This window comes from Populus alba, chromosome 18 (assembly GCF_005239225.2).
Source record: "Populus alba chromosome 18, ASM523922v2, whole genome shotgun sequence".
Taxonomy (NCBI): domain Eukaryota; kingdom Viridiplantae; phylum Streptophyta; class Magnoliopsida; order Malpighiales; family Salicaceae; genus Populus; species Populus alba.
In genome coordinates this window covers 11,744,383-11,761,067 of record NC_133301.1, presented here as the reverse complement: position 1 = coordinate 11,761,067, position 16,685 = coordinate 11,744,383, and the positions used below count along the sequence as shown (strand labels likewise).

The following is a 16,685-nucleotide window of genomic DNA, read 5'->3' as shown; positions in this document are numbered from 1 at the left end:
TGGTGGTGAAAAACAAAGGATAAAGATAGTGATAGAGAATAATTGTTAAATAGTAATAACAACAAAACAATATATTTTTTGGAAAACAAATATCATAATCACCATCAGCAGTGATTATAATGCTTTTTAGTAATTGATATACAATGAGCAAAAATAATATATCTTTCTTAATAAAAAATATTTCATTGTGATTTCTTGTTTTATTTCCATGTTTTCATGAGAGTGAAAATATGTTTAATTTTTATTTTTATTTTTTCATTTTTACCTTTATTTATATTTTAATTTTTTAACCAAATACCTAAAACTAAGAATAAAACTTTCATTTTTGTTTCTATAATTTCATTATTTTCTATTAATGAACTCGTGAAAAAACTTTACACACAATGGGTTTTCCACGAGCTATGATAAAGGGCCAAGATGTGGGTTTGATTCTGAGTTTTGTATTTGAGCTCAAGTATTTCTAAAATAATAAGTATATCATGAAACGAAAAACTTTCCGATATCTAAATTAGTAAATATAAAAGAAAAATATAAAAAATGAGAGTGAATTATTGAATATGAGAAAATTATGACTTATGAGAACTTGTCTTATTTACCTAATGATCCAAAGTATTAATAGACGTTAATCTCATCGTCTCATATAATGAGATGTAGAGTTACACGAATAATTAATTGGTGAAAACTTTGGTGTCCACCTTTAATTATAGTGTCTTTCACTTAACTGAGAGTGGAGGTAAATGAATGATTAGTAGTGATAAATTGCATAGAAATAATCATTAGTATAGAAATAAGGTATCTAATTTGCATTGAAAATGATGTTTGTTTACGTTGTTGACCATTAACTAAAAAAAAAAGTGATACCAGATTTGCATATATTAAAGAACTCTAAAACGCGTGGGGAAAGTACTGTAACTTTCCCCACGGTTTTCTCCGCCAAAACATATATTGTCTCTACAGTTAAATATCTTGCTCACTTTCCCATAAAATATATTACCACTGAACAAGTTTGAAAAAAACGACATTATGATTACAATGTCTTAAATGCTTTGAAAAATCAGACTGAAAGAAACGACTAATTACAGTGTCTTTTTAATGCTGCATTAAATGCTTTCAGATTTTATTTACATAAAGTAAAGCTGGCCAATCTTTTTGGTGGCGTTGGCATCATTATACATACATGTTGTTCGGTTTTTATTGTCACCTCTCCTCTTCCCCAGCCAAAAACCACATTAGCAATCAACATCCACCGATGTTTTTCTGCCTTCTCCAGTGGCTGCAGTGTATCACCAGCAGCTCCACCGTGCACCACCATCCTCACGATAAACCAGCAACAGCAGCAAGCACCTCCCCCAGGCCAGGTAGCTTCTTCTCTTCTTGCTTATCCAGGCGAATCATGCATCTCTCAGCTCCGACCTCTATAGCAGAGTCGAAGTATAGCAAGTGACGAGCGAGAACAAAAGCATCACAGCTGTCCAGTAATCCATCCAAGCTGACCAATAGCCCAAGCCAAGGAGAGAACTCCGGACCCTATAACAGCTGTTATGATGTGAGCACTTGCAGTCCACACAGTTCCTGTTTAGAGAAACAACAAAAGAAAGACTCATGATAAAAAACACGACCATATGGCTAATATTTTTTCTTTTTCTTTCAGAGTTGTCCAGAATATTAAATAAAGAAGAGTAAAGTTACCAGTTCGTTTGGGGCGGCCATCATCATCAAACCACTCGGAACCACTTCGTCGATTGGTGTCAATTGAGACGCTGAAAACCTGGTGAGGGAGTTGGTTCTTTGCGGATGTGTTCTCACCAACTGCAGAATACATGAGTAATTAATTACCTGTTGCTTACAATCTGCTTTGCCAAAGGAAATAGCCATTTCGTTAATTATTCTTTTCTGATAATTGTTAATTTTATCGCTGATAAGAGATATTGCTACCGACCTCTGGCTCTTCCTTGACTGGTAGAACTTCTTGATCTGCAATACCCAAATCACCAAATTAGAGAACTTTCAGAAATGCCTTCATTTCTTTTGAACTAATATAGGAAAAGCAAGATTTCAGTTGGCTTACGCTTCCTGGTACTAAAGTGATTTCAGAGTATGATAGATCCATAGGTGTTGAGGTCACATGGACTCCGAAAAATGTTTCTTTGGTGCGATAGGTCATTCTCACAGTGGAGTTCACAGAGATCATATCAGTTGCCACTCCTGTTGAATCAGAACCAGTTTGGATTCTAAATTGCTCAAATGTAACACTCTGCAAGAGAATAAACCAATTAAAGCCAACCAATTTCCTCAATTGTAATAATTTTCGTGAGAAGAAATTAAAATATAATATACCTTCATTGTGGTCTCGGGTTGCTGATGCTTGCTTGCCCCCCAGAGAATCAAAGAAAAAAATGAGAACAGGATTAAGAATCCAAGAACAAAAGCTAGGAAATAGCATTTACGAGGGAGACCCTTTCGACGCTCTTCATCATCAAGAAGTCCTTCTTCGATAGCATCACACTCCTTCCACTGCTTTTGTCCCTTTAGACCCCCTGTAGACGCATCATTTGGTGAGATCTTGTGCGATCCAGGTTTCAACGACCCAGAAAACCGGCTTGAAGAGGATTCACGCGAGTGGCGGCCAACAGAGGAGTGAGAATGAGGTGGGGATCCCATGGGGCTGAGTACAGGGGTGGAATGAAAAGATGTCGTCGTTTTCTCTCCATCGTGAGAGTCACGTGATGGGCTTTGAAGCAGTTTTCATCTATTTTTATACCATTAGATTTCTAAGGTTTTTGCCTTCCAGCACTGTAGCTTTCCCACGCAACCTTTTGTTTTTGTTTTATCCGTTCCCCTCATAACCTTTTAGTGTTTTCCACATAGTTATTATTATATTATAACTATTACAGAAATTGAAAAGTGAAGATTGGTTCTGTACTATATCGGTACAGAGGTTGAAAAGTGAAGATTGGTTCTGTAATATATCGGTGAAACAGTGTTTCACTGTGCACACAGTGCACAGTTAAACTCTTAACCTTTTTTTTTTTTAATTTTTTTCCTGTTTTTTTTTGTGTGTTTTTTATGCCTTTATGGGTTTTTTTTTTATTTTTTCTTTGTGTTTTTTTTTTCTTTTAATGAATTTTCTTTGTTTAATTTAGTTTGTTGATGTGAAAAAAAAAATTTATTTAATTATCAAACTTTTATGACAAGAATCTCAGGTTTGACGGGTTAACCCATAAATTTTTTTGTTTTTTTCCTTTTTACTCAATTTTTTTTGTTTAGTTTAGTTTCTTAATTTATTTTTTTTAACCTGTTGATTTTTTTTTATTTAGTTATCAGACTTTCATGACGCGAATTCTAGGTTTGACGGGTTAACCTGATTTGATGGATTAACTCAGTTGATTCAGAATTTTTTTTTTCTTCCTTTTTAATCAATTTTTTTTTGTTTAGTGTAGTTTCTTAATTTTTTTTTTAACCTGTCGATTTTTTTTTCTATTTAGTTATCAAATTTTCATGACACGAATTCCAGATTCAGACTTTCCCCACGCCTCCTATGCATCAGTGAATGAAAGTGTTTTTTTTTTTTCACGCCTCACTATACTCATTATTATTATATATTATATATTATATTATTCCTAAGCATCAGTGAATGAAAGTGTTTTTTTTTTCACGCCTCACTTTACTCATTATTAATATATTATTATTATATTATATTATATTATTTAACTGTCTTATTTTTTTGTTTTTAATTTTTTTTGTTTTTTTAATGAATTTTTTTTGTTTGATTTAGTTTGTTGGTATTAAATTTTTTCTATTTAATTATCAAACTTTCATAACATGTATCCTTGCTTGACGGGTTAACTTGGTTTGATGTGTTGACCCAGTTAACTTTAGGTAAACCCGTTAATTTTTTCATTTATTTAGTTATCAAAACTTTCATGATGCGAATTCTAGATTTGACGGGTTAATCCAGTTAATTCATTTTTTTTCGTTTTCTTCATTAGTTTTTTTTTTCTGTTAGTTTTTTTTTTCTTTTTAATCAATCTATTTAATTATCACACTTATATGACACGACCTTGCAACCAGACCTACATCCAAGACTATTGGATCTGGTATTGCAGCCACCCCTACTTAAACTTGGGTCATGCAAGTTTAATTTTATTATTAATATTATAAATATTACTCTTAGGTAAGGCGTTGCAGCCAAACCATTAATTAAAAAAAAACAAAGAAAAAAAATCAACTAAAAAGAGAAAAACTAATAAAGAAAAAGAAAAAGAAATTAAATTAATTGGGTTAACCCTTTAAACCAGGTTATCCCGTAAAACCTGGGATTTGCGTCATGAAAGTTTGATAACTAAATAGAATTTAATTTTTTTTAATGAATTTTTTTGTTTGATTTAGTTTGTTAATGTTAAATTTTTTTATTTAGTTATCAGATTTTCATGATACGGATCTCGAGTTTGATGGGTTGACCTGATTTGACGAGTTATTTTTTTCATTTAGTTTAGTTTGTTAAAGTTAATTTTCTTTCTATTTAATTATCAGACTTTCATACTTTCATGATACGTATCCTGAGCTTGACATGTTAACTTGGTTTGATGGGTTAACCCAATTAATTCTGGGTAAACCCGTCATTTTTTTTCTATTTAGTTATCAAACTTTCATTACGCGAATCTCAGGTTTTACGGGATAACCTGGTTTAAAGGTTAACCCAATTAATTCATTTTTTTTTCTTTTTCTTCATTAGTTTTTTTCTTTCTGTTGATTTTTTTTTCTTTGTTTTTTTTTTAATTAGTTTATTTAATTATCACACTTTTATAACACGACCTTATAGCCAGACCCACATCCAAAATTCTTGAGTCCGGTGTTGCAATTAGGCTCACTTAAATTTGAGTCATGCAAGTTTAATTTTATTATTAATATTATAAATATTACTTTTTAGGTCAGGCGTTGCAGCCAAATCCAAGATTCTTGGGTATGACCTTGCAAAAAAAACCCAAGATTTTTAAATTTTTGTTTTTTTTTATTATTATTTTTATACAAAAAAAATGACCCGCGGCATAGCGCGGGTACCAAGGCTAGTATATATATATAATTGAAGAGAATACAATATAAAATATGTTATTTAATCATTAAAAATATTGTTTGCATGAAAAACGCGGCACATGTTCTGACTTCTGGGAACTCAAAAAGATACATGTAGAAGCCAAGAGTTTTTTAGGTCAAAATGAGAGGGGAAAAAAGAAGAAGAAAGGGGGTGTGCGGGTCCAGGTGGACTGAACAAAAGTATAGTTAGACTAAGAGAGATTTAAGATGTGTGAGAGAAAAAGGAGGGAGGGAGGAGGACAGAGAGAGGGTAAGTGGGGAAGAAAAAGTCAACGGGTGAAAGAGTGAGTGCAGGCTTCATTTCACTCTGTATGGGCCATGGCCCAAACCCAGTGGTTAGATTTCTACTTTTACCATCCTACTCGCGATTTTTACATAGGGTTGCAACGGTTGTTATTAATTTGATACCCCTTTTTATTTCTCGTTGCAACGGTTGTTATTAAAACTATATTAAAACTTACTTTTTATATTAATGTATTGAAAATTTAATTTTTTTAAAATAATTTAAAATTAAAAAATTAACTTTTTAAAAAGTATTGTTGCCCCGCAAAAGCAAACAATAAGTTTTGCAACCACCGTCATCATCTCCCTCGAGTCCCCCCAGCTCAAACGGGTCCTACGTCGGCACAGACACTTGACAACAACTTCTCACAAAGACTATTAAAATCCTCGAAAAAACCCAAACCCGAAACATGTTTTTTGTCTTAACAAATAAAAAAAATGAGAAACCTTTTTACTTGGCTATGAACTCTCCACGTGCTCTCTTCTTCCTTATCAGCACCCAGCTTTCCTTTCCTCTGACTAGACTTAAGAAAGATAATAACAATCAACACACCCGCCTCTTTTACTCTTAAAGCCCCCACAAATCCCAAACCACCAATTCGATAACTCTCTCTTGCGGGATTTTGGAGAATCAAGAAACACCCCCCCTAAAAAAAAAAACAAGTTTTCGGTTTTCCTATTTATTTGATCAGAAACTGGGAGAGAAAAAACATGGGAATTGAAGTCGAGAGCTTAAAGAACTTAACCGGAGGATGGAGTGTTGCGGCTAAACGTTGTGACTCGTGCAAAACCGCGGCTGCAGCGGCGTTTTGCAGGGCCGACTCTGCTTTTTTGTGTCTGAATTGTGATAACAAGATTCACCATAGCCAGGTGAATAGCAAAACCATGTCCCGGCATGAGCGTGTGTGGATGTGTGAGGTCTGCGAGCAAGCACCAGCTGCGGTTACTTGCAAAGCTGATGAAGCTATTCTTTGTGTCACCTGTGACGCTGACATCCACTCTGCTAACCCTCTTGCTCGCCGTCATGAACGAGTCCCAATCGACCCCTTTTATAACTCTGCTGAATCAATTGTTAAGACTTCCACGGCGTTTAATATTCTAACACCCGGAGAAAATGGTGTGTCTGGATCTGATCAGAACGATGATGGTGTTTCGTGGCTGTTACAGAGTAATCACACAACACATGACCATAATTCAAAGCTCCGAATCGAGAATCCTGTTGTGAAGACTGGAGACATGTTTTTCTCTGAAATTGATCCGTTTCTTGAATTCGAGTATCAGAATTCCATCAATGCGAGCTATGAGCAGATTCATGGTGGTGCTGATAGCGTTGTGCCTGTGCAAACCAAACCAGCTCCGCTTCCGGCGATCAATCATGAAAGTTGCTTTGACATTGATTTCTGTAGATCTAAACTCACTTCTTTCAGCTACTCATCTCAGTCTCTTAGCCACAGCGTAAGTACCAAAACCTGCTTAATTAAGCTCAAAAGAATTATATATATATATATAAGCGCCTTTGTAATTAAGGTTTCATAATTTGTAGAGATGCTGACAAAGTTTCTTTGATTTTTTTTTCAGGTTTCTTCGTCTTCCCTAGACGTTGGTGTTGTTCCTGATGGGAATTCTATGTCCGACATATCCCATCCTTTCAGCCGAAGCATGAATACTACTACCGATCCAAGCATGCCCCTCTCAGGCTGTACTGCGAATCAAGCAGCAACTCAGTTAGCTGGGATTGGCCGTGAAGCTAGAGTTTTGCGGTACAGAGAGAAAAGAAAGAACCGAAAGTTCGAAAAGACCATACGGTATGCTTCCCGAAAAGCTTACGCTGAAAGCAGGCCGAGAATCAAAGGCCGATTCGCAAAACGAACCGAAATGGAATCCGATATGGACAACCTATATAACTCTCCGAGCTCTGTCCCTTTCATGGCCGATACCCAATACGGTGTCGTTCCCTCTTTTTGATCGTGGATTTAGGGAGAGGTTAACTAGCCAGTTAATTACTATCTAGAAGATTATGTAATTTGTCAGCTATAATCAATAACGGTAAGGTGGTCTTACCCTCTTTTAATGCTGATTACAGTAATCTGTAAATCTTAGACGAATCCTTGAAAGGATCAGTTGAAGTGTAGCCCTTCGTTTTATAGGCAACAATATTAATCACGTTGCAGCCAAGGCTTTTGCTCTTGAAATTTTGCTTTTCAGGTCAAAAGCCCCATTTATCCATTTTCTGTTTTAAGGGTTTTTGGTTTTGGTCTTCTTGCTAATCTATTGAACTCTTTTTTTTAACTTTGCTGGGACTTCTTCCTTTCTCGAAAAAGATCACGAATCTCTATCTCCAATTGCTCCCAATATTAATTTCCCTTTTCAATCTATTGCATTATTTTTTTGTCAGAGCAAACAGTAAACTTTTATATTTTTATATTTATTAATATTGGTATTCTAGCTCGAATACGTTAATTAATTTTATAGATTTTAAAATTAATAATTATATATATTTTTATAATTTCAAGGTTTATATGATTTAAATCAATAATATCTAAATAATAAATTTAAAATCTAATAAGTAGAAAATAATATAAATCATATTTTAGAATCTCATCTAAAAGCTTAAGCTTTTAAGTTGAGTAATCCTTTAATATATCTATAAAAATATTTCCTGAACTAGCATACGCAGAAAAACATTTCTCAAATTGCGCTTTAACATGCTAAACAAATTTTTAGCAGTAAAATTATCGTCGAAAGTATGAATTTTTGTTGTTGTTGTCATGTGAGATATACTTGACAATAAATTATATTTATTTGATCTAGCATGCGTGGTATATGCGTTATGAAAGTGTTAAAATTTGATTGTTGGTGTGCATCACACGCGCACAATTTGTAGATGATGCATGGCTCACCGTAAGCTTTAAAAGTAATTTTTTTTTATGTTTTTTTAATTTTATCTCATCAATATCTTTACAATAATATTATAGATAATTAGTAATAATAATAATAATAATAATTTCTCTGTGGCTTTAATCTCTTATTCTTTCTTTTTTTTCTCTCTTTCCTATTGGGCTATATTGTGTTGTCTTATTTCTTTTACTTTCCATCTCTACTCAAACTCTTATTTGGTCCCTCAATTTACATATAATCTTAATTTTAGTTCTATTATTAAGATTACTTCATGAATTAAACTTAGTTTTTTTTAAGTTGGACAAAAATTAACTATTGTTCTAGCAATTGCATTAAAAAATAAATATTAAATTTGATTACTTTTTCACAAAAATAATGACTGGAATTATCATAATAAAAATATAAAAATTGAGGGACCAAATAAAAATATAGCCTAATAAAAAAATTAATTTTTTTTAGTATATCTCCACAAATCGTCGAAATATGCATTATTAAAACAACACCTCTCCAGAAACCGTTTTGGAAAAATAACATAATCCATTTTTTTTTTGAAAAATTAATACATTTTAATGGGTTGCCCAATCCAGTAGATTGTGTTATTTGTAAGTTGAAACGAAAGCTAACAATTTTTTTTAATATAAAAGTTTTTTAAATAACCACCATCATTGTATTCTCAATAATATTTCATTTAAATTTTAATAGGATTCCTTAACTTGTGAAGTTAATTGAAAATTATGATAATTATATATAAAATTATTAATGAAAATGATTAGTGACGAACTTTTTAAAATTCAATAAAATTCTTAGCGCAATCTGTTGGTTAACCCATCCAAAACTTTTTGAAAGTATACTAGTTTCTAAAACTTTTTTTTTTTTTTTTTTGTGAAAGGTGCTAGTTCTTCGGAAATAAAACATATTATTACTAATTAGTAGTTCTGTATGAATTTGACAGACCGAGAAAAGAAAAGGACTTTCCCGGACTGAAATATGGGAGTTTTCGCGTTTCAGGAGGCATAGCAGCCAGACAGGCTGTGACAGGAAAGGGCAAATCAGGCATTCAACACCTATCTTTGACCAGATGTTTCACAACTGCCTTCTCCATCTAAAGAGAAATTCGCCTTTCCTAGAGCTTGTCTGGCAGTATTAATTATAATTATTTTTTAAATAATTTTTTTATATTAAAATATATATTAATGATATTTTTTTAATTTGTTAAAAATTATTTTTGACATCAGCATATCAAAATAATTTGAAAATACTAAAAGTATATTAATTTGAAGTTAATAAGAAAATAAAAAAATTTCAAATTTTTTCAAAAGCGTTTTTGAAATACAGAAACAAACAGGCTTTTACCGTAAAAATGTTTGTACTAATGACTTTTTCAGCATATTTCAGTTATTTTGATGTATTTATGTTAAAAATATTTTTTAAAAGATATTCTTTTTATTTTAATATATTTCTAAATAAATTAAATATTTTAAATTATTATTATTGACACAATTCCGAGCACATTCAGCCAATAGAGAGGCAAGATACATTAGAAAAGCCATCCCACACGACGCTTCACCGTATATTTATGCTCAATATGAAATAAAAATGAGTATTTAAATGAGGTGGTTAGGAGTTTAGTAATGTTATTTTTTTATTTAGAAATATTTTTAAATAATATTTTTTTTATTTTTAAAAAAATTATTTTTTATACAATACATCATAATAATATAAATATATATAAAAAAATTAATTTCAAATAAAATTTTAAAAATTATTGTTTTGTAACGTAATTTCAAATGGCCATTTTTTTTCTTGTTTGAACGGTCGACAATAGACTTTGAGTGTGTTTGGTATTGCGGTAGCTGTTGTGGTTGTGATTTGAAAAAAAATTGTTTTATAAAAAATATTTTTAGTTGAGGTTGGTTTGAAAAAATAGATGTTTGGTTAAAACTATCGTTGAAATTGAGGTTGAAGAAAAAGTAGTTTTAATGTGTTTGGTTAAGAATACTTTTGAAATTGAGGTTATAAAATACTTTTAAAAAATATATATTAATATTTGATGGTTTTTAATTTAAATTTTATGGATTTAACTATTGCTATTACATCATGAAATAAATCACAGTTAAAAAAAATTACTTTAACAAAAAACTATCTACAATTCCATTATGTACAAAATTCATTTCGACAAGAACTACAAAATTAGATAAAATATTATCAAAAATAAAATTAAGATTACACTACGAGTAAATTTAATTCACCTTAAACTAATTTAAAAAAAAAAAAAAAACAAAAAAAAAATTGTTGTTCACGTGAATAGTGCAAGTGAAATCAATTAACTACATTGGTAAAAAAAAAAAAAGAAAAACACTAACAGTGGAGGCATGCTCCACTGTTCATTGAACAGTGCATGCCTCCACTGTTAAAAAAAACCTGTTTAGTGAACAGTGGAGAACAGTAAAACTGCCATGCAAAAAGCAGCAATTTTCTGTTTTTTATTTTCCTGTGGCTAGAACACAATAAATTAAGGGACTCATGCACAATAAACAATTTTTTTTTATTTAACCAAACACTGAGACAGTATGTTTATAAAAAAACGCAACCTCTAACTCGTAGCCAAACAAGCTCTAATTTCTCACTGTCCACGCTCTCAAAACCATCATCCCGACGTCCTTTTTATCAAAAAGATGTGAGCGCAGTTTCACACACAAAAGTCAATTTTTGGAGATCAAGAGACAAACATGTTCTATCCATTGTCAAGATTGCCACCAACTTCTTAATTAAAAACTGTGAAAGTTTTTATTTTTTTTGAATTATCACAAACATAAGTTAAAATTCTTAAAAGACATGTGCAAATAACTTTTCATTTACGAAGAAGATGATGCATATAGGCCAAATCATTTAAAAAAAAATAGAAAAGAAAAATGGACTTCTATTTCTTTATGTCTAGGGTATGTCAGTCTTTTTCAAATTCAAGAAATGGATCCACGTCAAATACATTTACGTGTAACCAATTAAATTTTATCGACATTTTGTACTTTTCTCCATGGAAAAACATATAATTTTTCATACTAGTTTTGCACTTGATTTGCTATGGGTTGGTTATTTTTTTTAAGTAAAAATAAATAAATATACAAATTTTATCAATGTGTTTTGGAAAGTGAAAAAAAATCATAAAAAAAAACAAATTAAATCAAAATATAAAGCTCAACTATAAAACAACTCAGTGCTAAATGATAAAATTAAAAAAAATAAATAAAAAAAAAATTGGGTCAACTCGTGTTAACCAGCGAACCCCACAACCATAAGCATATAATTGGGATAACCTCATAGAAAGAAAATTGAAAAAAAAAAAAGAGCATGAAAACCAATCCCTCAAGAAATTAAATGTTGAAAAATAGAATTGAGAAAAAAATTAATTTTAAAAAAATACCTAAGAAAGATTAAACTCAACTCGTGTTAATCTTTGAAACTCGTGATCATAGTCATAAGGCCGAGACTAATTGCGTAGAAGGTAAACCCACAAAAAACAACGAAGCAAGATTTTCAATAAAATGAAAAAAATAAAGATCCGAGTTAGCTCGTGTTAATCCGCTAACCTCTTGACCATGAATAAAGGATTGAGATAAACCCATAAAAATAACAGTGAGAAAATAAACGTGAAAAAAAAATTCTTAGATAATAAAAATATTAAAGGATAAAATTGAAAAAAAAATAATTTTAAAGATTCATTTAACTATACATCAAAAAAATAAAGGCATATTAGAAACTAAGTGTGTGTTTGTTTTAGAGGTTGAGGTTGAGGTTGAGTTTGAGTGTGGGACCCACTAAAAAAGCTATAAAAAACGAGAAAAAATAGCTTTTGTGGTTGATTTTTGTGCATAATTGGGTTGTACCCAACCACAACCTCAACCACAAAAGCTAAAACAAACACACCCTAAGAGACAAAGGCTTAAGGTGTATTTGACAAACATACCCTTAACTTAAGGTTTGAGGCATTAAAAATGTCTCAAGCGTGTGTTTGGCAAACACATCCTAAATAACCAAACAAGACCTTATATCTTAAGAAAAAAGTGGGGTACCAGACACGCCGTTAAAGATGGGTTTGGGCTTGGTCTAGCAACGTGTATAGGTTGGGATCAGGCCTAGGCCACTTGTTTTGTTAGGTCAACAAATGACCTAACAACCTTATTTTTCTTGTTTTACAATTAGGCTGGACTTAGCCCAATCATATAAGTCAAGTTTAAGTCCAGCTCATAAAAACTTGGTCATTGGTCTAACCCAATGACCAAGTCATTAGCCTCTGCAGAATGTGAATTATTTCACATTTTGCAAGCTAAATCATACAATAACAAAAGAACGGGGAGGAGGATTACTTGGCCTGGGGTTACTTGTTGCCTTTACTAGTTTGTCGTGAAGATGATGGCTCATGATGAAGATTCTAGTGGATGGTAGAGTTATTGTCGTTGTTGGATTGGGAGAGACACTTGCTGTTTGTTCACGGTTGAACCAAAACTACTAAAACTGATCACGTTGTAAGGAGCTACTAGAACTTGTTGCAGGTTCTCGCGGATGCAATGTTGTTGGTACTAGCTATGGGTCTGCTGTGAGAAGAAGTTGTTGATTGAAGATGGAAGGGTTGCTTAATGTTACCATGGAAAGAAAAAAGAGAGAGAAGAAAAACAATGAGGATTGTAGGAAGGAGAATGGTTTGTTTTCTAGGTTAAAAAAACTAAAAAATAAGGGTGCTTTTATTTTAGATGGTGTTTGAGAAAGCTAAGAGAGAACTAGTAAAGGTGTATTTTTGCTTCAGTTTTTTCTATGGGAAAAGAAAATCCTCTTTTCTTCATCTCTATCTCCCTTTTCCTATAGTGGTCTTGGAAGATTATTATGTCTTTTTTTTAGCCATTGATATGCCCCAATTACATCTCCTTCTTTGATGTTGTTATAGTACAAGAACACCTAGCTTGAAACTAGTTTGAGTGTGAGTTTTTGGCTCCATATAGCAGCATGTTTAGTGCTACAAAATGGTTGTTATATCATCTGGGCGAGAGTACAAGTGATAAGGTGTAAATAAATGTGTTTTTTTTTTTTAATCTTATGTAAAGGAGAGAGAAGGGAGTTTTCATATTTGCAGAAAGAGAAAATCAATTGCTTATTCATTCGGTCTCATGAGACATTATATATATAGATAGATGTCGTTTTGGTGCTTAAGGTTTGAATTAGGTTTCTTCTTTCTCAATTTCAATCCTTAATCTTTCAATTTATTCAATTAGATCCTTAATTGAACTTTAGAAATCAATTCAATTTTACCCTTGCACAGTTCCAAAAACATCCATCGAAGTCCTTAGTTTTGGATTTATACAAATTGATCTTCAATTGATCATTCAAGCTTTGATTTTCTTCAATTTCAGCTCCTGAAGTCTCATGTCTCTTACAAGTCAGCCCTTGGTCTTGAAATTCTTTAATTTTGCCCTTGATTGACCCCAAACTTTATTTTTCTTGCAATCTTGTCCCTGCTTTCACCTAATTGACTTTGTAGAAATTAAATTTGGTCCCTTAAAATTTTAATTTTATCAATTAATCCCAAATTAGACTTTCAATCTTAATCTTTCGCTAGTTAATCTCCTAATAAAATTAATTTGACTCATTAAAAGTTTAATTAAGTCTTTGCAATTAATTAAATATTTTAATTTGACTTAAATTAATTATTAAACTTAATTAAATCTTTAATTGGAATCATGATTAAATCAAATTGATATATCAAAAGTCTAATTAAAGTCCCAAGACTTAATTTTTATGCAAATTCATGTAATAACTATTTAATTTTTGCATTGAATTTGTATCGTCTCTTAGTCTTGGATTTAATGGGGTTCAATTGGGCTCCCAATTATATCCAAAACCTTAGTTTAATTTCTTCATATGCGTGAAATCCTTCCTAGCTTGCTTTTGTCAATATGTTTTTCATTTTATTTTTATTTTTTTATTGCTCTTTTTTTTTTTGGTATTTTGGAAATATTTAAGAAAACAGGGAGTCAAAGATTTGATAGCAATACCATGGATTTTGATGCATGAAGGTGTCTTATTTGATTTGGTATGGACATTATGATAATATTTATTTTTTAAAGTGTTTTTTTATTTTGAAATGCATTAAAAATAATAGTTGTTTATTTTTAAAATTTATTTTAGAATTCAACACATCAAAAAAATAAAAAAAATAAAAAAAATAATTTTAAAATTTTAACTAATACGTGGCCCAACCGTGTTGCGAAACAAGTTGTGTATCACATGTGCTGTTTTGCATATGCCCATGTGGTGTATCTTTAGACCTGTGCCCTTCTGAGTTGCCCATTAGGCAGCCTCTATTATTGTTGGGAGACTCTGGGATCTAAAAGTAATGGATGCAATCGATCCGGGACCCCTTTTTTTTATTCGGTCTTGCTGTTTGATTTTCAATGTTAATGTGTGTGTGTATCTCAAATTTATTATAAGAGAAAAATAATATTCTGCAAATAAAAGTGTTTTTTTTTTCTTTAGAAAAACCAAAGTGTTGTTGAAATGTTATTAATGATAAATGTCGGTAAATATACTACGAGTTGATGAAGCTTTTAGGAAGATCAAGTCAATTATTGATTTATTAGAAGATCACTCAGGAAAAAACTAAATGAAGAAATTAGATTGATGATTTTTTTTATTGGGTGGATAGTTCCTTCTTTAACTCCTCAAACTTTAATGCAGATAAATTTAATCCATGTAATATAATAGTCACTGATGTTTTCTTGTTTAATGAAAGGGGTGTTTGAGAGTATAATATTGGTTATTTTTAAAAGTTTATTTTACTGAAAATAAATTAAAATTTTTTTAAAACAATTTATTTTTAATATCACTATATCAAAATATTCAAAAACATAAAAACATAATATATTTTTTTTTTAAAAAAAAAACACTTATTCTTGGTAACATAAAGCTAATGATTTTTGTTACAATTAAGTGTTTAAAATATTATCCAATACTTTTGATATGGATCTGATCTGATTGTGTGGATGGTGTATATATAAGGAGTAGGGTAATTATTTTCAGTTTAGTTCAGTTTTTATATAAAAAAAACAACTAAATTCAATTTTTTTTAAAAAAAAAAACCGAAACCGATTCATACAACCGATTTCGGTTTGGTTTTTTATAACAAAAAACCAATTCAAACCGATTTGACTCGGTTTTGCTTGGTTTTTTTCTTTGGCTCGGTTTTTTTCTAGTTTTTTTGTTTTTAGGCTTTATAAAACGAAATTAAACAGAATTGGTCCTTTTTTTTTTAATTCTACTTGATTTAATTGTTTTTTTTTTTTACGGTTTGTTTTTTTAGTTATTTTTTTTATTTTTTTAATTTAATCAGTTTTTGAATTTTTTTGGTTAAGGAGTTGTCGAACTTCCTAATTTTTGAGAGTTTAATATTGAGATCAATTTTTATTTAGGCAACGATGTACTTCAACATTTTCTCTTTTTAACAATTTAACAAAGACTATAAAGGTAATTACAAATAAGGTTCTCTCTCTTTATTAACGGGAAGAACTCTCTCTCCTTTTCCTTTTGCAATTAAGAAGCATTGACAAGGGGAATTAGTATTGAAGTTCGAGAGGATTAATTAACAAAGTTATCAGGTTAGTAATTTAATACTCAATTACTGTTAATTAATCTATTTTTTAGGCAGTAATGGGTTTGATTATAGTGTTTTTTACTATTTAATTGTTCCTTCCTGTAAGATTCCATGTCTTTTTCGTGACTGCTGATACAGTTCACTTGATCGAACACTCTTACTACTAAAAAGGTAATCCCTAGCTAAGTTGAATTAATGGTAGTGTTACAACAAAATGGAAAATAAAAAGGTAAAGAAACATTTCCACTCTTGACAGCACTAGAAATTAATCACAAAGTATATAGAAACGCATAAGTTACATAGAACTGGAAGAAAAACCCTGTTTTTTTAGCCTGTGATAGACTTGTAGTCTGAACTTATATTTCTTTTCATGCCAGGAAAAAGCCTAAGACGTCAAAAAAAAAAGAAAAAAAAAAAAGGGAAACAAAAAGATTATCTGCTTACAAATAATCCTCCGAAGCAATATCAACAGCAACATCATATCCAAAAGTCACGGAGTAAATCATCCAACTCATCAGATGTAAACTTGGGCATCCTCCAGCTTCTTGCAACTTCAGAGTCATGGCCGCCGGTACCGGTTAGAAGCTCTAGCACCTACAAAGAAAGCAAAGAAAACAGGAGATGGGTTCAATCAGGTTAGCTGGTTGCCATCTCATATGGACTCTAAGTGCATGACCTAGCACATAATAATGTATGTTCACCTCACTCATTGATGGACGCCATGGTGAGGATTGTCTCACACAATATGAAGCTGTTAGCACAACTCTATGCA

At 31.3% G+C, this 16,685-nt stretch overlaps 2 protein-coding genes across 2 annotated transcripts; one reads left to right on the top strand and one right to left on the bottom strand.

The window, feature by feature from the left end:
• Positions 1–1,076: 1,076 nt before the first annotated feature.
• LOC118056458 (uncharacterized) lies at positions 1,077–2,745 on the bottom strand (the record flags this gene model as incomplete). Its single annotated transcript, XM_035068665.2, has 4 exons — positions 1,077–1,572; positions 1,690–1,974; positions 2,069–2,254; positions 2,338–2,745. Coding segments are annotated over 4 exons (912 nt in total), but the record flags the coding sequence as incomplete, so codon positions are not given.
• Positions 2,746–5,822: 3,077 nt separating this feature from the next.
• LOC118056461 (zinc finger protein CONSTANS-LIKE 5) lies at positions 5,823–7,629 on the top strand. The gene is made up of 2 exons (XM_035068669.2): positions 5,823–6,831; positions 6,955–7,629. The coding sequence occupies exons 1-2, from the start codon at positions 6,088–6,090 to the stop codon at positions 7,339–7,341; spliced, it is 1,131 nt and encodes a 376-aa protein (XP_034924560.1). The 5' UTR covers positions 5,823–6,087; the 3' UTR covers positions 7,342–7,629.
• Positions 7,630–16,685: the final 9,056 nt, after the last annotated feature.